The 24,108-nt window shown below is 41.7% G+C and overlaps 1 protein-coding gene across 1 annotated transcript in view; it reads left to right on the top strand.

Annotated features, from left to right (window-relative positions):
• The window catches only part of LOC143923377 (guanylate-binding protein 1-like), a 36,803-nt gene extending 25,057 nt beyond the window's left edge, over positions 1 to 11,746 (top strand). Inside the window, exons 9-13 of the mRNA XM_077447002.1 lie at positions 3,352 to 3,427; positions 3,539 to 3,874; positions 6,205 to 6,331; positions 8,065 to 8,138; positions 10,769 to 11,746. Coding sequence (XP_077303128.1) covers positions 3,352 to 3,427; positions 3,539 to 3,874; positions 6,205 to 6,331; positions 8,065 to 8,138; positions 10,769 to 11,037 — 882 coding nt within the window. The 3' untranslated portion in view covers positions 11,038 to 11,746. The remainder of the gene's footprint in view (positions 1 to 3,351; positions 3,428 to 3,538; positions 3,875 to 6,204; positions 6,332 to 8,064; positions 8,139 to 10,768) is intronic.
• Positions 11,747 to 24,108: the final 12,362 nt, after the last annotated feature.

Below are 24,108 nucleotides of genomic sequence, written 5' to 3'. Positions count from 1 at the left end.
TTATATTTGCAGTCATCACCCACAATCACGCTAGGTCTTAGTTTCGGGGGAAACAGGGTAGTAGAAGTACTGCATTACCCTACACACGGAGTCACATTCCAGCTTGGGATATTTCGGCAGTCTCTATCCTCAAGACTTCCTGTGTCCACCACAGACTTTCTAGTGTGCTTGATGTCTTCCCCACTGCCGGCTTCTACATGAGAGTACAATTGCATCTGTTGGCGGCACATGGTATTCCTCTGAATGAGCTGTTTTTGGTGGCATGCATGGATCAAGTCACTTATATGTAAGTGCAATTTTAATTTATTATTAAAGGGATTGTAAAGGTATTTTTTTTTTCTTAAAATAACAAACATGTTATACTTACCTCCACTGTGCAGCTCGTTTTGCACAGAGTGGCCCCGAACCTGGTCTTCTGTGGTCCCTCGGTGGCTGTCTCTGCTTCTTCCCGCAGGTACTTCTCACGTTCATGCAAGCTCCCTCGCATGGTGAGAAGCACCTGCGGCCACGCTCCCGTGATACAGCCGGCGGCTATAGCCACTCGCTGTATCACACGGCCCCGCCCTCGGCACGCCGCGTCATTGGATGTGATTGACAGCAGCGCGAGCCAATGGCTGCGCTGCCTTTAATCCATCCACTCCAGCCAATCGTCGGCCAGGCTGAGTGGTAAAGAGGAAGTCTGGGGGGGCGGGACTTTCGAGGGGTGAGGTAAGTAAAACGGGGGGGCTGGGGGGGCCAGCATTGTCAGATGTTTTTTCACCTTAATGCATAGAATGCATTAAGGTGAAAAAACATTTACCTTTATAACCCCTTTAATATTATCATTATTGAAAATGTATATAGGGCCAACAGTTTGCACAGTATAAAGGGGGACAGTACAATTACAATACAGTTCAGTACAGAAGGAATCGGAGGGCCCTGCTGATGGAGCTTACATTCTAAAGGGAGGGGGAGGGGCTAAAAAAGATCATAGCTGCGCAAGATCATCTGATGGAGATGGCCAAAGGGGTAGTTCTTTTACTAGCCAATCACAGCCCTGACCAAGCTGTAATTTTATGACTGCAGTAGAGTAAAGTAAATGGTCGGGGCTTTGTTTAGTGTCTGGCAGGGGTGTCTGGATTTTTCTTTTATTTAAATGTTCTTAGTTTTCACATACAAAGTACATATACTTTCTTAAAAAAAAAATAAAAAAATAAACTGCTCCATAAAATTCCCATTTCCTCTCCCCTTTTCCACCCAATCCTTCTTCAGCTTTAATCTTTATAAATATAAAATATCTTTCTTCTTCCATTTCCACCACCTATCATTTTTCATACTCCAATTAGCTCGATGTATCTCTTTGTCTTCTTAAACTCTATCCGACCTTTCCAGATATTTACAAATCTTTCTATTCTGTCCTCTCCATAATGATACAGTTCTTCCATATTATAAATAAATTCAATCCTTTTTGACTCAATCTCTTAACGTTGGACTCTCTGGTACTTGCCAATTGTTTGGACTCATATATTTTGCTGCATTTAATAAGTGAGGTATCATTGTTTTCTTACATTGCTTTATTGTAAGATTGGTATTAAGGAATAAGTACAATTCAGGACTTTTAGGCATGCTTTATCCTGTTTTTTTTTTTCCTGTATATGTTGTATAACCACCTCCTGGCGGAATTTCTGTATTTTTGGGCATTCCCACTATATATCTTTGTCCCTCTCATCCCACATCCTCTCCAGCAGAGTGGTGATTTTTTCAGTTGGCATTTACGTGCTTTTGTGGGTGTTATATACCATCTTGACATGCACTTATAATTAATTTCTATTGTGTTTGTTTCCATTGGGGTGTCTGGATTAAAAAAAAAAAAAAAAACTAATTACAAATCATTGAAACATTGATATCAAGTAAAATTTCTACCATTCTGTTAGTAATTAAGCTGAGTTTAAATTTGTAATTTTGCTACAACTTAAAGGAAAACAAAGATAAAGAAATAAACTAATAGACATATGCTATTCATTTAGTTTCAAATTAGTTTTTTTAACTAATTTCGACAAATTCATTTGTTTGGAAATATCCAAATTAACGAAAAAACATTTAACAAATTTTCTGAATATTTTGAATTTTGAATTTTTATAAATTGGTAAATTTGTAAATTCGAAAATCCAAAAATTCTAAATCTGAAATAATAAATACAAATAATAACTTACCTATTACTAACTATTAAATTATAGGTATTGGAATTTCCTTTCAAATTTGGCTGTAAGTGAACATAATAGGCTTGTGCAATTCATTTCGTAACAAATTGAAAATTCGGCCGAATTTTGCATCTTTCGGACATTCGGATGCATCCAAATGTCCGAATAAAAAAATAACGAATAACAACGAATACGAAAGAAATATAACGAATGAATTCGAATGAATTTGGTAATTCTTTAAAGATCTAATGAAACAAAAGGTCAGCTCAAAGTAAATCTTATAGTCCAATCAGCTAATTCATTTTGTGCCGGAGGATGGATTACTGGCAAAGTGCATTCCTGAGAACTGAGTGAGAAGGGTTTTGTATTGTATTTGAGCCGAGGAGAAGAGACGTTGTCATTGTGTGTGTTAAAAGATTCAATAAACAAACGACTTTCCAAACTACGAATCATTGTAACGAATGTCTATACATACATAAATAGCGAATTTCAACAAATACGAACGAATTAATTTGACACTCTACGAATAATAACAAATTATCCGAAAACTTATTAATGTAACATAACGAATATAACAGAACGAAATGATGTATTTTACGAATGACAACGAACCGAAACTAAATGAAATTTTCTGTTGTGCACAAGTCTAGAACATAATGAATACAAATTTATCCGAAGTTATGAATTAACCAAAATAATGAATGCCATATCTCAACAAATTCGTGGGAATATAACAAATTAATAATAATAATAATAATAATAAATAATAATAATAATGAAAATGTATTATTATTTATTATTAATTTGTTTCATTCAATTTGTTTCAATGCCTTATTCGTCATTTCGGAAAATTCATAACTTCAGATAAATTCGTATTCGTTACGTTAACTAATAGCCACATTTTAAAGGAAATTCTAATACCTATAATTTAATAGTTAGTTATTATTAGTTAGCTAGTTATTCTTTAGAATTTACAGATTTTCTTTCTTATTTTCAGATTTTCAAATTTTCAAATTTATGAATTTTGGAATTTATGAGTTGCGATCATAACAAATGAGTTGAAAAAAAAAAGAAAAAAAAAGAATGAAAAACAAAAATGAACACATTTTTCGGCAGTGCACATATCTATAAAATACCTCTTGATGATTTCAAACACATTTTATTTTTACAGGCCCAAGAATTTTTTAAGAAGCTTTCTGACTATTTAGAGGGCATAGGAAACACAATACCAAAGACTGTCCAAGCAGGTAAGTCTTCCTTCCTTGTTACTGCAATCTTATAAATACATTATCTTATGACAAACGCGTACAGTGTATTACATTTCAGCTGCTCTTGTAAAGAACAAATTTCCTTTACAGCTAAAAAGCGCAAACAACTAAAAAAAGGGGATTCCCAGGATTGCGACCAGCTGTCAGATTATTTTCAGGATTACCAGTTACCCGCTGGCCGATTTAATCGTCTTCTTATCCAGCTCTTCGGTTACATTGGCCATGGAAAGTCCTCCTTTGTGAATTCCTGTGTCTACACATTGAGTTGTGGCAAATTCCAGGACTTGGCAGGAGAAGGAATATCCAATGGTGGGAAGACCATGGAGAGGAGAGTGTATGAGCTCACCAACACAATCTCTATTGTGGACAATCGTGGCTTTGCAATGTTGGGGAATGCAGAAGCTTGGGAAATCTATGCCCAATTATGTAAGTTGATTTCTAGTTTTATACAAACATTGGAATTTCAGAACAGAATTTCTTTGTCATTAAATGGACCTCATGGAATTGAATAATCATGATTTGTTTAGTATAGTCTCTGTGTACATAATACCCCTGGATACTCATATACAAAAAAAATTATCCTGGGATCTAATGATTATAATGCTTTATTTTACATTGCATCAGACTTATTTTATGTTGCATTGTAATTTATTTGCTGTTACTACTATTTTTTATTTTGTGTATTATCTTTATCTGTAAATATTTTTGTATACCCCTCTTCATGGCCATTTTTTGCGTTCCGGCACTGCGTTATTTTAACTGACAATTGCGCAGTCTTGCGACGCTGTACTTAAACAAAATTTATGTAATTTTTTTCCCACAAATAGAGCTTTTTTTTGGTGGTATTCGATCACCTCTTTCTTTTTTGCGCTATATGAAAAATACCGTAAATTTTGAAAAAAGTACTTTCTGCCATAAAACATTCCCAATAAAAAAAATCTAATTTCTTTATCAGTTTAGGCCAATATATATTCTACTACATATTTTTGGTATAAAAAATACTAATACATGAATGTTGATTGGTTTACGCAAACGCTATAGCATCTACAAACGATGGTATATATATTTTTTTCTCTATTAGTAATGGCGGTTATCGGTGACTTACAACGGGACTGCGATATTGCGGCGGACAAATCGGACACCTAGCTGACACTTTTTTGGGACCAGTAACACCAAAACGGTGATCAATGCTAGAAAATATGCACTCTCACTGTACTAATGACCCTGGCAGGGAAGGGGTTAACATCAGGGACAAGCAAAGTGTTAACTGTGTTCCCTGGGAGTGATCACTAACTGTGGGGAAGGTGCTTTGACTGGGGGAATGTACAGATCCATGCTCTTGCTTAGCAGGAACACAGGATCAGCACATTCTCTTCTCGCAGAACGGCAGTCTGCCTTGTTTACATAGGCAGACTGCCATTCTACCTTTCTCCTGAACGATTGGCTCACACTGTGTTCAATTAAAGCAGGAGCGGGTACGTGGTCTGGCACAGAGCGGCTGCCCTGCCGCAGTATATCTGCGCGGTGCGGTCGCTAAGTGATTAAAGTGATGGTACTCCCTTCTAGATCGTTAGCTCTAACGAGCCGGGCCCTCTGACTCCTCCTGTATTGAATTGTATTGTAATTGTACTGTCTGCAGTCATGTTGTAAAGTGCTGTGCAAACTGTTGGCACTATATAAATCCTGTATAGTAATAATAATAATGGTACACAATATTTTAGCGCTTTTTTAATTTTTTTCTCTTTTTTTCCACCGTAATTTAAAGCAGAGGTCCACCCTAAAGTGGATCTTCCGCTCATTGGAACCCTCCCTCCCTCCGGTGCCACAATTGGCACCTTTCAGGGGGGAGGAGGGTGCAGATACCTGTACAGTACATTTATCTGCACCCACTTCCGGCATAGATATCTGCAGAAGCTATGCCCCTCTCCGCAGAATCTACGCCCCTTTCCGAATGTCCCCCGCTGTCTGCTGGGAAACACACAGATCCCAGAGACAGCGGGGACCATCCTTATTGCACAGCGCGACTCACGCATACGCAGTAGGGAACCGGGAAATGAAGCTGAAAGGCTCCACTTCCTGATTCCTATACCCAAGATGGCGGCGGCAGCACCCGAGAGACGATCTAGAGATCGGCTTCCGGTGCCGACATCGCGGGCGCGCTGGGCAGGTAAGTGTCATTATTTTAAAAGTCAGCAACTGCAGTATTTGTAGCTGCTGGCTTTTAAAAAAAAAAAACGGCGGACTCCCCCTTTAAAAAAGGAAGCCTATTGCTGGCAAAGCCCTGTTTCTGGGGGTCCCACAATATATATAATATGGGGCTGACTTTGCTGACCTCTCCTTGTGAAAATGTTAGTTGAATGGTATCATCTTGGTGCACTCGTTTAAATGTTTTCCAAGTTATTGATCTGGAACATACTTTATATGAAAAACAAATAGTGCGCTCAGTCAGTGTGATCTTGGTGATGGACTGCACTGTGGGGGGGAGGGGTAGGTCACATGCTCCCTATAGCTGGAGGTACCGGATATTTCTAAGGGCTCTGACAGTCATACAGCACAAAGCATCAAATGTGAAAATTGGTATGAGGTAGGGAGGAGGAAGGAAGAGGGAAGGTGGGTTAGCAAGATATCCCAATGCTTTGCCTATTCAAGAATCCTTTTAAATAATGTTATTTTACAGTGAACACGATGCCTGTAGGGAAGAAATGATGGGACATTTCAATAATAACTTTATATAATGGTAATTATATTTTTTAAAGGTAATTTTGCACCTTTTAATGAGAAGGTGAAGTGGAATAAAAGCTTTCAAGAACGAAACGATGGACTAATACGAAAAATGATGGAAAGTAAAACTCCTGACTTGATAGTTCCCGTCTTTGTGTGCAGGTAACTTTATAGTTTGTGAATCTGATCAGTGAAATATAAATTATATTTTAATGTAAATATCAATGCTTTAAATTGTTTGTTTGTATTAGAACTAGTGATCAGCAAATATACCCGGGTTTGATTTTCCAAGGGATTGGTGAATCTTTTGCAAGATTTGGCGAACCCAAACTTTCAAATTCAGAGGCAAATCCTATTAAAGTCTTGAGGGGGACTTGTTAAATTCTGTTAAATTAGACTCCAGGCGACTCCACATAATACATCTGAAGTACCAACTTCTTATTCCGCGTGCACGCGATTGTGGTTTTCCACTCTTGTGGTTTTCCCGATGGAATTCCGACGGGATTTCGCTCAAGCTGTCTTGCATACACACGGCCACACCAAATTCTGACCGTCAAGAACACGTATGATGGGACTAGAAAAAGGAAGTTCAATAGCCAGTAGCCAATAGCTTCCGTCTCGTAATTGAACCTGAGCATGTGTGAGTTTTTGCGTGTCGGAATTGCATACACACAATCGGAATTTCCGACAGAAATTTTTTCCGTCGGGAAAATTGAGAACATGCTCTCAAATTTTTTGCTGGCGGGAATTCGGCCAGATAAATTCTGATGGAGCATAACACACGGTCTACAAAATCTCTCATCAGTCTTTTGCTGGCCGAAATTCCGATCGTGTGTACGCAGCATTAGGGAACCTCAGACTTCCCGGGATAACAAATAAAGAGCCTCCATGGTGAAGTACGTCAATCAAGCTTCAAATTTATTAAAAGAAATGTACTTACAAAATGACTAGTCTGTTCAAATGTTTTAAAAACATCCAAGAAAATGCAGAGGCATGATGTCTATTGAAGACGAAACGCGTAAGAAGTGACCTGGCGCAAGCTCGCTATCAGCCGGCCACCATTTCCTTGAATGTATTTAAAATGTTTTAACTAACTAGTCATTTTGTAAGTACATTTCTTTTAATAAATGTGAAACTTGATTGACTTACTTCACCATGGAGGCTCTTTATTTGTCATCCCGGTGAATAGGAGGCTCCGTTCGAAGCTGGTACTTCAGATGCATTATGTGGAGTCGCCTGCTTGGTGCTTTATTGATGTTTGCTGCCCGCCAGATCTTCGGAGCTGACTTGTAGAAATCACACTCAGTATATGCCTGCTAACATCTAGTAAGGAGACTTGCAAGAAACACTGCGGCACTGTATATTGTCCTATTGCACTAGATCTGGTGTGGGACCCCTTCTCATCTATCCTTTGAATTGCGGGTTGATGGACTAATATTACTAATATACTTTTCAGTAGCGTTGCATTCTTGGACTCTTATGTGTTTTTCTTTTGTAATCAACATATCATTGCTGGCTGCTACCATATTCATTCATTAATTTTTCTTTGTGGGCAGCGCGGATGACTTGTTCCCAAACAAGGACTTACCAATCCTGAAAGCACTGTAAGTCAGTCCTCTCCAAGTGGATTATCCCAGAACCCCTCACCCTACATGGCAGCCTGAGAACCCCAAAGTACTCAATCTGAATTCAATCATTCCCCTTAGGGTCGAAACTCAAACGTGGGGGGATATACTTGCTGTCCAGGACACATCCCCAGCATCCTGTACACTAATTTATTATTTAGAAATAACTTTCATATATATATATATAAATATATATATATATATTATATTTGTATTTTTGAGCTCTGGAAGTAATCTAGAAAAACTCAGAATTTTGCTTTTTCTCTGCAGCTCCGAACATAACCTTAGTGATGCTGAATCCAGCTCCATCAAAATGTTCTTAAGAAAGGCTCATCAACTTACTGGTAAGAGAGCACTAAATTTGCTGTAATGGTAATTTTGTTAAAAAAAAATCAATTAAGTCAGCTAAAGCAATATATTGGAATCTATTCTGTTTTCGAGAAAGCAGCCACAGCCTCAAGTAGAAAATCCTATCCCCTGCCAGAGTGCTGCAGAGAAAAATCTTTGCTCACTCTGTGGAAGCAGTTGTCTCTCTGCTGCTTCAACATGGAACACAACTGTTCTTCTCTGTGACATGTGCTAGCAAGGGGCAGTCCTTTCTACTTAGACTGTGCCTCTTTTCAGCTTATAAGAGGGAGTACACTCCCACCAGTGGCGGATGGTGCTCTATTTTTGGGGAGGCTGCAAACAGACCACCTAACCCCTTTCTGTTCATTTGGTCGGTCGAACGGTCAGTCAGTCTGTCAGTTAAAGTGGAAGTAAACCCACTTTTTTAACTTTTACCTACAGGAAAGCCTATAATAAGGCTTACCTGTAGGTAAAAAAAATATCTCCTAAACCTGTAAGGTTTAGGAGATATTCCCCTCGGTATGCGCCGCTGACTGCAGCGGCGCATGCGCACAAGGGGGTTCTCTCCGTGAAAATCCGGCAGCGCTCGCCCGGCCGGATTTAAATCTCCCGCGCGCATGCGCGGGAGTGACGATATCGCGGCTCCGGCCACTCACAGCGCCGGAGCCGCGATACCCGGAAGAGACGCCGAGGGAGCATGTCGGCTTCCTCGGCGTGGATCGGGCGAGATGTCGGGGCCTCGTTCTAAGGTAAGTATTTCATAATGAGCTAGTATGCGGTGCATACTAGCTCATTATGCCTTTTGCTTTGCAGGTTTAAAAAAAAAAAAAAAAAAAATGCGGGTTTACTACCGCTTTAAACCCCACCATCACTCGGTCGGTTGTTCGGTCAGTCAGTCATTAAACCCCCTCCCCCATCGCTCGGTCGATTGTCCATCCGCCCATAATCCCTGCACATACCCCATCCAGGTCTCGGGCAGCTTCGGTGGCTTCCCCCTGCATCTCCTCCTTGACGCCTCCCCCCTGCTCCTGGCCAATCCGGTCACTTCTCCTCTCGGCCAATCGTGTCTTACGACACACTTCCTGATTGTCCAGGAGAAGAAGCAGGAAGACAATAGTGAATATTAATTTGCTATTGTCACAGAGCTGGGGGAGCTCAGGGCGCAGTGCTTTGTGCCCCAAGCCCACCCTTTTCTTAAGTCAATTAGATCATCAGGCTCTAACCATGTGCTTAAAAAAAAACCCAATTGAAATCCATGCATCCGGCACCCTTCATGTAGATTAGGAGCCGTTATATAGATTGGGAGGGGGGGGCGCCGCCCCTGTGCCCTTAATGGAAAGCCCGCCACTGCTATTAGCCCATCTTACTAATTCAAGTATATATTATTGGCTCTGAAATTATGGCAAATCAACTGTTGGACATTTGCTTTGTCTGATAACCCCCCACCCGCAGACCCCCACAAGCCCAGGCAAGGGTTGTGGGGAAGGCACTGTTGCTCTTGTCAACATGGGGACAAGGTTATTCACCGGGGGGGGGGGACTCCCCTGATGTTGAGGTCATCTGGTCTGGTGTGGCCCAGGAAGGGGAGGGTGGAGCACAAACTCATATATCCCCTTTCCTGACCATGTGGGGTACATGCTCAAATTAAGGGTATAGTATAGATTTTTTGGGGTACCTTGCACATTTTTTATGTTTTTTTGGGGGGTACCCCTTTAAAATCCACACCAGATGCAAAAGGTCTGATATGAATTTTATCAGGGGGCTATACCCAATTTTGTTTTATTTTTGCAGTAGGATGTTCTACAGCTAAAGTGACAGTTACAAAGAAAAAAAAAAAACAGCACACAGATCACTTCAAAGTTCCCTGAAAATGTATAGCAGACCCTTTTTTTTCCCATTTAAAAAGAAGCCAGCAATGAAAGGTCATTTGCCAGCCTTTTTATTTCCTTTGTAAATATCAGTGCTGCTGCAGCATTTTCTGTACACCACAGTGATGAGCCTCTTCAAAGGAAGGTTCTAGGAGACACCCCTGGCTTGTTATTTAGAGGAATTGGGAATTTTTAATCTTTCACTTTAAGAATTAAAACAAAAATCACCTCTTCTGGCCAAGGGCAATTTTTTTTTAAATTGTTTTTGCAATGGTGCATGCCTCCCCAGGGCAATTGCCTATTATTAATCCAACCCCCATTGATTTCAGTGGAGTTTGAGATTTGGCATCACCAAAACCCTGCTCAGATTGACCCCTGGACAGTTTGGCTCATCCGTAGTCCTAATTATTAGACATGGGCACCGTCAAAAAAAAAAAAATTGTTTTGTTTCGTTCCGCTTCGTTCCGTACGAATAAAAAATTGTATTCAAATTCAATTCGGATTCGTACAAAATAAGAATTTTCGTAAACTTTTTGTTAAAATAATGAATGTTTGTTATGATAAATTTATCATTATAAAAATTCGTATTTCAGATTCGTACAAATAAACAAATTTCCGGAAATTCGTACAAATTTTCTTTTCGTACTAAACTAATCGCACATGTCTACTAATTATTAATCACAAATGAGCTTTTATCAATATATAAATATAAGAATAACTACTGTGGATGTTGATGCTGATTATGTATATCTCTCCAGGTATTCAGCCCTTCGTTGTTCTGACCAAGGGTAGAAAGGACTCCGAACTCAGAACCAAATTTGCCCAGATGGGGATAGAGAATGTTCTTCCTATCGAAAATTACATTATCTCCGACCATTTCAGTGACAGGCACAAGCATCTCAAATTTCTGAACTTTCTGAAAGACATCTTGCAGGCTGTAGACTTCCACCTGAAGGAGATCGACAACTTTGAAACTCAGCGGTATGAATGCATGAGCTTCCTGATGCAGACGGCCAACAACATTTGATATAGTTACCCCTGAAGCCCAACTCCTCCCAATCTCCCTGGAGCAGCCCCGGCATCCTTAAAGTGATTGTAAATGCAGAAGGTTTTTAATATTAATGCATTAAGATTGAAAGCCTTCTTTGTGCAGTAGCCGCCCTCAGCCCCCCCCCCCCCCCCAATACTTACCTGAGCCCCTTCTCTATCCAGCAGTGTTGTAGGATTGTCTCAGCTGCCGGGACTCCAATCCTCATTGTACGAGACAGCAGTGTGGTGCCATTGGTTTCCGCTGATGTCACTTAAAGTCAGCCAGCCAAAGAGGAGAGAAAGGGGGTGAGGCCCAACCACAGCTCAGTGTCTGAATGGATACACAGAGTTGTGACTCGGCTGGGGTGCCCCCATAGCAAGCTGTAAGGGGACTCGTCTAGAGGAAGGGGCCAGGAGAGACAAAGAGGAACCTAAGAAAAGGAGAATCCGGGCTGCTCTGCGCAAAACCACTACACAGAGCAGGTAAGTATAACAATCTTTACAATCACTTTAAGCCTCGTGCACACGACAAGATTATCGGACGATTGATCGTCCATTTTTTTTGCATGCTAATCTCATATCAAAAATCAAATAGTTACTAAAGTTACGAAAATTCTCGTACGTCAGAATAAAAAATCTGAAGTGATGTCATGTTTTGCATTGTATTTTTGGACGACAAGTGTACTGATTAAATGAAAATCATACGATCTGGAAGGAAAATTTTCATGCTTGCACCTTCGGATAATATCGGATGAGCTGTCATCATCGGCTATCGAAAGCTGTGTACTAATGATAAGATTATTGTACGATCGTTTTGAAAGCGGTATATTGGGATTTTTGTCTTCTATACGTGGTTTGTACTTTGTCTGAAATCTGTACCTGATTGTTTCAAGATTGTATTGTCAAATGAAAGTACCCTGAATCTTTAAGCTTTATAATTCTGAAGCTCCCTCCAGCAACCGAATCACCATTTTCTACACCCTACTCCACAAACATAATCTACATCCGAAGCCTCCTTCGATACAGTAGTGGGAATCAGAACTCCACTTCCGTGTACCATTGGAACTGTGGCATATCATCCTTAGAAAACCAGATGTGTCTCCCATTGGGAATCTTCGCAAAAACTGGTCTACATGTGGTACTATACACTTCATCAGCTTGCCTCCACTCCATATTTCCATGCTCTTCACCCCTTTGCTGGCAGAATTGTGGACTTCAGGGCACTCTTGTACATATTTTGGGGCAATATCTGACCACTTACAAAGAAATGAAGGGTCTATCATTTTTATTATAGGTGTGTTTTAAATGATAGAGACAGAATATCAACCATAAATCCATAAAAAACACATAAAACAAATGTTATTAAAGTGGTTGTAAACCCTTACAAACCACTTTGACCTACAGGTAAGCCTAGATTAAGGCTTACCTGTAGGTCCAAGAAATATCTCCTAAACCTATACGGTTTAGGAGATATTTGCCCGAAGACAGGCACCGCTGTCTACGGCGCATGCGCCGTAGACAGAGGTGCGCAGGCGCACTGAACGCGGCATTTCCAACAACGGAGCTGCCGCGCGTGTCGGCTCCCGTGCGCATGCGGGAGTGACGCCATCGCGGCTTCGCCGAATGACAGCGGCGGAGCTGCGAGACCCCACCGAGAAGATGGATGCGGCGGACTACAGGGGACAGCGGTGACTTTGCTGGCTCCTGTGTCAGGTAAGTGACACATAATGGACTACTATGCGATGCATAGTAGTCCATTATGCTTTGCCTTTGCAGGGAATGAAAGAGGAAGTAAACTCATCAGGGTTTACTTCCTCTTTAATTGAGTTGCAGTTCTGTGAGGCCGCGTACACACGCGGGGACTGTTCGCTCAACTTTGTCCGCTGAACAGTGTTTCAGCGGACAGTCCGCCCGTGTGTGGGCTTTCAGCGGACAGTTTCAGCGAACAGTCTGCTGAACAAAGTTTTTCGGAATTTCCGAAAAACTGTCCGCTGAAACTTTGTTTCAGCGAACAGTCCCCTCGTGTGTAGGCTTGTTCGTCAAACAAAGTTCCGCGCATGCTCAGAAAGGATTTACACGCCGAAAGTTGCATTGCAGTGTATAGGACGTCGTATTTCTAGTCCCGTCGTACGTGCCGTTCACGTCATCGCGCACGGTTTCAGCGGACTGTTCGTTCATCGTGTGTGGGCAAGTCCGTCCATGCTAAGTTTGAGCGGACTGTCCGCTGAAACTGTTTGATGGACAAAGTTGAGCGAACAGTCCCCGCGTGTGTACGCGGCCTGAGTAAAATAAGTATTTGATCCCCAAGAAAAACATGACTTAGTACTTGGAGGAGCAACACTTGTTGACAAGCACAGAGGTAAGATGTTCCTTGTAGTTGGATACCAGGTTTGCACACATCCCAGGAGGGATTTTGGTCCAGATTTTCTCAAAATTCTTAATGTTTTTTTGGCTGTCGACTTGGCAACTGAAAGACCCATCCATAACCCATATTCAGTGTTCCGGCTGAGGGAAGAAGGTTCTCATCTAAGATTTTACAATACATGGCCCCGTCCATTGGACCATCAATGCAGCAAAGTCAGTCTGTACATTTAGCAGAGAAACAGCTTCAAAGCATAAGGTTTCCACATCAGTGCTTGACTGTAGGGATGGTGTTCTTAGGGTCATAGTCAGCATTTTTCTTCCTCCAAGCATGGCGAATCCATCTCCTCAAGAAGGCACATGTACAGTCACGCCAATGAACATCCAAATGATTCAGATAAGGATTGAGAGAAAGTGCTGTGGTCAGATTAGACCAAAATTGAGCTCTTTGGAATTTGGCATTAACTTGACTCTGTGTTTGGAGGAAGAAACATGCTGACTATGACCCTAAGAACACCATCCCTACAGTCAAGTACGGAGGTGGAAACATGATGCTTTGGGGCTATTACTCTACTAAAGGTACAGGCTGACTTTTCCGCATTGGTCCAATGGACGGGACCATATATTGTGAAAGCTTGGATGAGAACCTTTTTCCCTCAGCCAGAACACTGAAGATGGGTCGTGAATGGGTCTTCCAGCAAAACATACCACCAAGGCAACAAAGGCGTGGCTCAAGAAGAAACACGTTAAGGTCATGGAGTGGCCTAGCCAGTCTCCAAACCTTAAACCTATAGAAAATTTATGGAGGGAGCTGAAACTTCGTGTTGCCAAGAGACAGCCAAGAAACCTTAAGGATTTAGAGAAGATCTGTAAAGAAGAGTGGATCAAAATCCATCCTGAGATGTGTGCAAACCTGGTGACCAACTACAGGAAACTTCTTACCTTTGTGCTTGCCAACAAGGGTTTTTCCACCAAGTAAGTCATGTTTTGCTAGGGAATCAAATACTTATTTTACTTGCTGAACTGCAATTTAATTTAAAGCATTTATTTTATGCGATTTTTTTTTCTGGATTTGTGGTTGATATTTTGTCTCAATCATTTAAAATACACCTATGATAAAAAAATAACAGACCCTTCATCCTTTGTAAGTGGGCAAACTTACAAAATCTCCAGGGGATCAAAAAAGTTTTTTCCCCACTGTATATCCTGCTCTTCGGATCCCACTTGCTCTACTTGGTGTTGGAATTGAACAGTAGTCACCCTACTTTCACACCTTCCTAACTCATACCTTTATAGCGGCCCGCCTATCCATTGCTAGACGTTGGAAAAACCTGATGGCCCCGTCCATCTCTGAAATGGTTCCTATATTCAACGACCACTTCTTTTAAGAACACTTATTTGCTAAAGCCCACTTAGCTACATCCAGATTCATACACAATTGGCGTCCTTGGCTACTAGATCTCAGAGCTCATCCCTTAGCTTAAGATTCTCCACACACATTACCCTTCAAATTTAAATCTCATGGCATCACTATAACTACCCCTTTGTCCGTTTACCCGTTATATACGGATAGCAGGAAATATGGAGATTGTCTCCTGTTCTTGGTTGTTATCTTCAACTCCCTACACCTTTCTTTTCCTTACTTATATTATAAGCTTTTCTTACTAGCACCCTCATCCCACCCCTTTTCCTTTTGTCTCTTAGCATATACATTTTGATGGTGCTCATGTGAGACGGTTGTGAGATTACTCTCCCCTGGGTACAACCGGTCACCTCTGTGGTCCATACGAATTCCTCTCTTCAGAATTATTACACCATTGTAACTTTGACTCTTTATTTGCAGTGTTTATATTGTATGTTCTGCATTGTCATCAAAATACTTCAATAAAAATGTATAGTATAAAAAAAAAAATACCCTGAATAAAAATAGCTTGGATCAAAAAAAGAAAAAAAAAAAGTGATTATCCAGTGCCAATAAATAAACAGCGTTTGATTAACATAGAATATAATCTGCCCACCAAGGATGTGGGGAGCAAGGCACCACATCCCAATAGATAAAAACTACATAAAAAAATTGGGATAGGGAATTTTAAGGTGCCTGAGTCCAGATAATACACTATAACATGTTTTAAAACATAACAAATTTGATTTCATACATTAAAAAAGATATCACAATCTTCTCTAAAAGAGTTTTTCACAGAGATAAAAAGCAAATATTCTCAAAATATACTGTACAACAGCATTTGCTCGACAAGATATGGCTTCTTCAGGAGTCTTTATATTTAATTGTACAGAGTGTTCACTGCAAACAGAGAGAATACACATTAGACATAATAAACAACGGGACTAAATACCCCTATTGGTTCATTTCATAAAACACATGGTGACATTGGATCATCGAAGACCATTCATACAGAGAAAATTCTTCAGGTCAGAGTACAGAACACTAGCAATGTTTAAAGGCTAATGCAGACCGTGAGTGGCTATGCCCCTACGCGTTTAGTCAGCAGTGACGTCTTCTGGGGGATGGGCCATACACCTAACATCCTTCCATCACACTATAATTACACACAGCCTGTTCGGGAAAGGTCGTCCAGTTGTAAAAGCTCAAGGGAATATACTCCCTCTACTGGTCAGATGTCTGAACATTACTAAAAATAAAACAACAAAGGAAGATACAATGCTCCCTTGTGGTCAAGAGAAAAAAGACAAAATTATAGATCGAGCACATGGAAATCATGGGCTGCACAAAGCCCAATGTCCATGTTAATCCATCTAGTGGTTAATCAATTGAATGAAATGAAAAAATATACCATATAAACTGCAATTTTATTGAAGAAAAGATAATTTTTTTACCTATCATCTAACATAAACAACACCACATCCCTTAAAGAATTTTAGAAAAAATGAGACGGATAAATGTGATTTTTAAGGTGCCAAATTAGAACAAAATTATTTTATAAAAGTAAAAATGTATTTAAACAATAAAGACAAGACATACAAGGAGTCAGTGTTGATAATATAGTACTAATGCATGTGAGGACTGATTTAATCTCTACACGTTTCGCCTTGATATTGGCTTCTTCAGGAGATATACTTGATATCAGGCACAATAAGTACTTAAAGTAAACAGAGTATTGTTGAAAAGCAGAACAATCAACAATTATAACAAAGGCAGTATATAAATAGATACAGTTTAAACAAATTGAAAAAAGCATTCATCGACTGAGGATAGAACAGCAAAAAGAGTCACAGATGGTCATAATAATTACCTGAATATTCTCAACTATGTACATATAAATTGAGGCTCCATAATTTTTATTATGGAGCCTTAGGTTTTAGAGGAGGAAAACAAGAAAAAAATATATTCTGAACCAAATGGTGTACTAAAATATTTACCAGTGCCCATGAAATGCAGCCTGACCTTTGTCAAACAAATGCAGCCTGACCTGTGTCAAACAAATGCAGCCTGACTATTGCCATTAATGCAGCCTGAATATTACCATTAATGCAGCCTGAATATTACCATTAATGCAGCCTATTGCCATAAATGCAGCCTGACCTGTGCCATTGCTCGGGCTGCCCTGTCTCCTCAGCAGGTGTCAGGCCAGAAAATCGCCCAGCTCTCGTGGGGGCCTGGGATGTCTGTCTTCCGGGACCTCGGTGGGGGGCGATAACGACGGTGGCGCGGGGGACAGTGATGATGGCGGCATTGGACGCTGAAGACAGTGGCGGGGGGCGATGCTGGTGGTGGCGGGGGTGGTGCCAGCAATGGGGGGACAGTCCTGGTAGCAGCGGGGGGTGGTGCCTGTCGGATATTCGCACCATAAGACGCAGAGACATTTCCCCTCATATTTTTGGGGGAAAAAGTGTGTCTTTTGGTAAATACAGTAATCGATATCAAATGGGTAACAAGGTTATTCAATATTAGCCAAAAAGCCTCACCCTAAACCTTACAACTTGTACAGATGGATAAACAACCTTGATGAATGCATAAGTAACCAGTATGCCATTGTTGAAATAAATGAAAGCAACAATATTACTAGTGCCTGGCCTTACAAATGCACTTCTGGTCAAGAATGGTCAAAGACACACTCCTAAACCTTGTGGACGGGCTTCCCACAAGAAGCTGTTGTAGCTGCAAAGGGTGGGCCAACTCAATATTGAACCCTACGGACTAAGACTGGGATGCCATTAAAGTCCATGTGCGTGTAAACACCAGTTACGTTTCCGTTGTAACGGAATTTGAATCCGAAATTCGTAAACTAAATTTCGTATTTCTTACAAAATGCGGAAGCATAGCAATTCGTATTTCGGATCCTCCCGAATGAAAAAATTTATGAAAATTGGTACGGATTTTCGATTCGTAGAAAACAAATCGCACATGTCTACCCAACAGTAGGCTTGTGCAATTAGTTTCGTAACAAATCGAAATTCGGCCGAATTTTGCATCTTTTGGACATTCGGATGCATCCGAATGTCCAAATAAAAAAAATAATGAATAACAACGAAAACGAAAGAAATATAACGAATGAATTCAAATGAATTCGACATGATTCTGTAATTCTTTAACCACTTAAGGACCGCCGTATTGCCATTGTACGTCATCACAATGGCACAGGCAGGCACAAGCACGTACATGTACGTGCCTGCCTTCCAGCGGGTGGGGGGTACGATCGGACCCCCTCCCGCTGGATACGGCGGACCGGTTCGCTGCAGGAGCGATCCGTGATGAGGGGATGGCCGTTGGTTTCTGGCCACCCCCTCTGGATCGCTCCTGGCCAATGAGAAGCTTCCTCCCACTGTGTATTGTTTACACAGGAAGGAGGAAGTGATGTCATTCTCCTCGGGGCGGTCTTTTTGACCGGACTACGAGGAGAAGACACAAAGTAAGTGTGCACCAACACTACACTGACATGTAGGTACACACAGGCACACAAACCCCCCCGATCCCCCCCGCCCCCCCCCCAGTCAGAGTGTCACTGATTGCATTGATCATTTCTTTACTGATCACTGCATTCAGTGTCAGTTGTAAAAGTAAAAACTGTCAGGGCAGTTAGTGTTAGGTCCAGGGTAGCCCCCTATCACCCCCCAATAAAGATTTAACCCCCTGATTGCCCCTAAAGTTAACCCTTTCACCCCCTTTTGCCAGTGTCACTAAGCGATAATTTTTCTGATCGCTGCATTAGTGTCGCTACTGTCGCTAGGTAGCTAGTTATTTTTTAGGTTCACCGCCAGGTTTTTATATCGCTAGGTACCACGATATACTACCCAATAATGGTTTTAGCCCCCTGATTGCCCCTAGTTAACCCTTTCACCCCCTTTTGCCAGTGTCACTAAGCGATCATTTTTCTGATCGCTGTATTAGTGTCGCTAGTGTCGCTAGGTAGCTAGTTATTTTTTTAGGTTCACCGCCTGGTTTTTATAGCGCTAGGTACCCCAATATACTACCCAATAATGGTTTTAACCCCCTGATTGCCCCTAGTTAACCCTTTCACCCCCTTTTGCCAGTGTCACTAAGCGATCATTTTTCTGATCGCTGCATTAGTGTCGCTAGTGTCGCTAGGCAGCTAGTTATTTTTTTAGGTTCACCGCCAGGTTTTTATAGCGCTAGGTACCCCGATATACTAACCAATAATAGTTTTAACCCCCTGATTGCCCCTAGTTAACCCTTTCACCCCCTTTTGCCAGTGTCACTAAGCGATCATTTTTCTGATCGCTGTATTAGTGTCGCTAGTGTCGCTAGGTAGCTAGTTATTTTTTTAGGTTCACCGCCTGGTTTTTATAGCGCTAGGTACCCCAATATACTACCCAATAATGGTTTTAACCCCCTGATTGCCCCTAGTTAACCCTTTCACCCCCTTTTGCCAGTGTCACTAAGCGATCATTTTTCTGATCGCTGCATTAGTGTCGCTAGTGTCGCTAGGCAGCTAGTTATTTTTTTAGGTTCACCGCCAGGTTTTTATAGCGCTAGGTACCCCGATATACTAACCAATAATAGTTTTAACCCCCTGATTGCCCCTAGTTAACCCTTTCACCCCCTTTTGCCAGTGTCACTAAGCGATCGTTTTTCTGATCGCTGCATTAGTGTCACTAGTGCCGCTAGGTAGCTAGTTATTTTTTTAGGTTCACCGCCAGGTTTTTATAGCGCTAGATACCCCAATATACTACCCAATAATGGTTTTAACCCCCTGATTGCCCCTAGTTAACCCTTTCAACCCCTTTTGCCAGTGTCACTAAGCGATCATTTTTCTGATCGCTGCATTAGTGTCACTAGTGCCGCTAGGTAGCTAGTTATTTTTTTAGGTTCACCGCCAGGTTTTTATAGCGCTAGGTACCCCGATATACTACCCAATAATGGTTTTAACCCCCTGACTGCCCCTAGTTAACCCTTTCACCCCCTTTTGCCAGTGTCACTAAGCGATCATTTTTCTGATCGCTGCATTAGTGTCGCTAGTGTCGCTAGGCAGCTAGTTATTTTTTTAGGTTCACCGCTAGGTTTTTATAGCGCTAGGTACCCCGATATACTACCCAATAATGGTTTTAACCCCCTGATTGCCCCTAGTTAACCCTTTCACCCCCTTTTGCCAGTGTCACTAAGCGATCGTTTTTCTGATCGCTGCATTAGTGTCACTAGTGCCGCTAGGTAGCTAGTTATTTTTTTAGGTTCACCGCCAGGTTTTTATAGCGCTAGGTACCCCGATATACTACCCAATAATGGTTTTAACCCCCTGACTGCCCCTAGTTAACCCTTTCACCCCCTTTTGCCAGTGTCACTAAGCGATCATTTTTCTGATCGCTGCATTAGTGTCGCTAGTGTCGCTAGGCAGCTAGTTATTTTTTTAGGTTCACCGCCAGGTTTTTATAGCGCTAGGTACCCCGATATACTACCCAATAATGGTTTTAACCCTCTGATTGCCCCCCAGGTAACCCTTTCACCCCCTTTTGCCAGTGTCACTAAGCGATCATTTTTCTGATCGCTGCATTAGTGTCACTAGTGTCGTTAGGTAGCTAGTTATTTTTTTAGGTTCACCGCCAGGTTTTTATAGCGTTAGGTACCCCCATATACTACCCAATAATGGTTTTAACCCCCTGATTGCCCCTAGTTAACCCTTTCACCAGCGATCACAGTATAAGTGTCACTGGTGACGCTGGTTAGCCAGTTCGTTATTTAGGTTCCCCGTCAGGTTTTTATATAGCGCCAGGGACCCCCATATACTACCTAATAAAAATTTGAACCCCCTGATTGCCCCTAGTTAACCCTTTCACCACTGATCACCGTATAAGTGTTACAGGTGACTCTGGTTAATTTGCTTTTTATAGCATCAGGACACCCATCATTTATTACCCAATAAAGGTTTAACCCCCTGATCACCCGGCGGGTGATATCAATTAGGTTTTAGGGTCATGGTCTGCGTCGCCCCAGGCAGCGCTAGGTTAGTGCCAGTACCGCTAACACCCACACGCAAAGCATAAACCTCCCATAGTGGTATAGTATCTGAACAGATCAATATCTGATCAGATCTACACTAGCGTCCCCAGCAGTTTAGGGTTCCAAAAAAACGCATTGTTAGCGGGATCAGCCCAGATACCTGCTAGCACCTGTGTTTTGCCCCTCTGCCCAGTCCACCCAAGTGCAGTATTGATCGATCACTGTCACTTACAAAACACTAAGCACATAACTGCAGCGATCGCAGAGTCAGGCCTGATCCCTGCGATCGCTAACACTTTTTTTGGTAGCATTTTATATTTAAATCCGGAAGGCAGTGCTTGGTTTTCGGGGTCCCGTACATGGCTAGGCTCCCAAAAAGTCCCCCACATGTGGTATCCCCGTACTCGGGAGAAGCAGCAGAATTTATTTTGGAGTGTAATTTGACTTTTGCCCATAGCATGTGTGAGCAATATATCATTTATTGACAACTTTGTGCAAAAAAAAAAGTTTGTAATATTCCCGCAATTTGTGGCAAAATATAAAATATTCCATGGACTCAACATGCCTCTCAGTAAATAGCTTGGGGTGTCTACTTTCCAAAATGGGGTCATTTTGGGGGGTTTTGTGCTATTTTGGCATTTTATGGCCTTCGAAACTGTGATAGGTAGTGAGGAGTGAAATCAAAAATTTGCACCCTTAGAAATCCTGAAGGTGGTGATTGGTTTTCGGGGTGCCATGCACGACTAGACTCCCAAAAAGTCCCACACATGTGGTATCTCTGTACTTGGGAGAAGTAGCGGAATTCCACATATAACCATGGCATGTGTGAGCAATATATCATTTAGTGACAACTTTTTGTAAAAAATTTTTTTTTTTGTCATTATTCAATCCCTTAGGACAAAAAAAATAAATATTCAATGGGCTCAACATACCCATCAGCAATTTCCTTGGGGTGTCTACTTTCCAAAATGGGGTCATTTGGGGGGGGGGGTTTGTACTGCCCTGCCATTTTAGCACCTCAAGAAATGAGATAGGCAGTCATAAATTAAAAGCTGTGTAAATTCCAGAAAATGTACTCTAGTTTGTAGACGCTATAACTTTTGCGCAAACCAAAAAATATACGCTTATTGACATTTTTTTTACTAAAGACATGTGGCTGAATAAATTTTGCCCTCAATGTATGACTAAAATTTAGTTTATTCGATTTTTCTTATAACAAAAAGAAGAAAATATCTTTTTTTTTCAAAATTTTCGCTCTTTTTCCATTTATATCGCAAAAAATAAAAATCGCAGAGGCAATCAAATGCCATCAAAAGAAAGCTCTATTTGTGGGAAGAAAAGGACGCAAATTTCGTTTGGGTGCAATATTGCATGACCGCGCAGTTAAAGCAGCGCTGTGCGAAATTGGAAAAAGACCTCTGGTCCTTAAGGTGTTTATTGGTTCGGGGCTGAAGTGGTTAAAGATCTAATGAAACAAAAGGTCAGCTCAAAGTAAATCTTATAGTCCAATCAGCTAATTCATTTTGTGCCGGAGGATGGATTACTGGCAAAGTGCATTCCTGAGAACTGAGTGAGAAGGGTGTTGTATTGTATTGAAGCCGAGGAGAAGAGACGTTGTCATTGTGTGTGTTAAAAGATTCAATAAACAAACGACTTTCCAAACTGCGAATCATTATCACGAATGTCTATACATGCATAAATAGCGAATTTCAACGAATACGAATGAATGAATTCGACACTCTACGAATAATAACGAATTATCCGAAAACGTATTAATGTAACATAACGAATATAACAGAACGAAATGATGTATTTTACGAATGACAACGAACCAAAACTAAATGAAATTTTCCGTTGTGCACAAGTCTACCCAACAGCAGTGATCTATTGCTGTTTGGCCCGGAGGGACAGAACTGTAAGGCCGCGTACACACGCGGGGACTGTTCGCTCAACTTTGTCCGTCAAACAGTTTCAGCGGACAGTCCGCTCAAAATTAGCATGGACGGACTTGCCCACACACGACGAACGAACAGTCCGCTGAAACCGTGCGCGATGACGTGAACGGCACGTACGACGGGACGAAAAATACGACGTCCTATACACTGCAATGCAAACTTCGGCGTGTAAATCCTTTCTGAGCATGCACGGAACTTAGTTTGACGAACAAGCCTACACACGCGGGGACTGTCCGCTGAAACAGAGTTTCAGCGGACAGTTTTTCGGAATTTCCGAAAAACTTTGTTCAGCAGACTGTCCGCTGAAACTGTCCGCTGAAAGCCCACACACGAGCGGACTGTCCGCCGAAACACTGTTCAGCGGACAAAGTTGAGCGAACAGTCCCCGCGTGTGTACGCGGCCTAACATTTCCACCCGATCCGCCATACTGACAGAGAGCACCATGATGTCACATCCCTTCCCATGTAAACACAACCTGGAAGTGTTTTATTTACTTTTAGAACATTGTAAGCCCTTGTACACACGGTCGGAACATTCCGACGGAAAATGTCCGATCGGATCGTGTTGTCGGATAATCCGACAATGTGTGGGCTTCATCGGACTGTTTCCGTCTGAATATCCGACGCACCAAGTTTGAGAGCTGGGCTATAAAACTTTCCAACAACATGATCCGATGGGACTTTGTCCGATTGTTTGTAGAGAATTACGATCGGACAAAGTGCCACGCATGCTCAGATCAAATTCCTACACCAAAGCTATTGGCTACTAGCCTGAACGTAGTCCCGTCGTAACGAAATAACGTCATCATGTTACGAACGATCGGATTTTCCGACAACTTTGTCCAATGGTGTGTATGCAACACAAGTTTCGGATAAAATCCGTCGGACAAAATCCGAAGGATTTTGCTGTCAGAATGTCCGACCCGTGTGTACGGGGGCTTTCAGCTCCCGGGCTTGAAGCTGGACCCCAGCTGTGCGGAGGTGAGCCCACAGAAGCCGCTGACACCAGCTGTTGGTTAGAAATAAGTGGTAGACGAGCCGGGCCCAATATTCAGCATTGTTTAGCCTCGTCTAATATTGCTGTATGCCTTCTCCATCCCAAGGCATCTGTTAGAACATTATTCCAAATTCTTCACTATCCCTCATTTTCAAGTTCCAAGCGGAGGTATGAGATAGAAACGAAAGTAAAAAAACTAGATGGACCGTGTAATTGAAAATGATATTTTGGGGTGACGAGTTCTTTCGGACAGGAGGTGTCTGATAAATGTCACTGTAAACACAGGCAGTACAGACTGCAGGAACTGCGGGGACTTGGTGAATA

The sequence above is a fragment of the Lithobates pipiens genome, unplaced genomic scaffold (genome assembly GCF_037356315.1).
Source record: "Lithobates pipiens isolate NorthernLeopardFrog02 unplaced genomic scaffold, aLitPip1_a1.2 Scaffold_22, whole genome shotgun sequence".
Lineage (NCBI taxonomy): Eukaryota > Metazoa > Chordata > Amphibia > Anura > Ranidae > Lithobates > Lithobates pipiens.
Note: the sequence above shows the minus strand (reverse complement) of the source record. Positions and strands in the feature narration are given on the sequence as shown.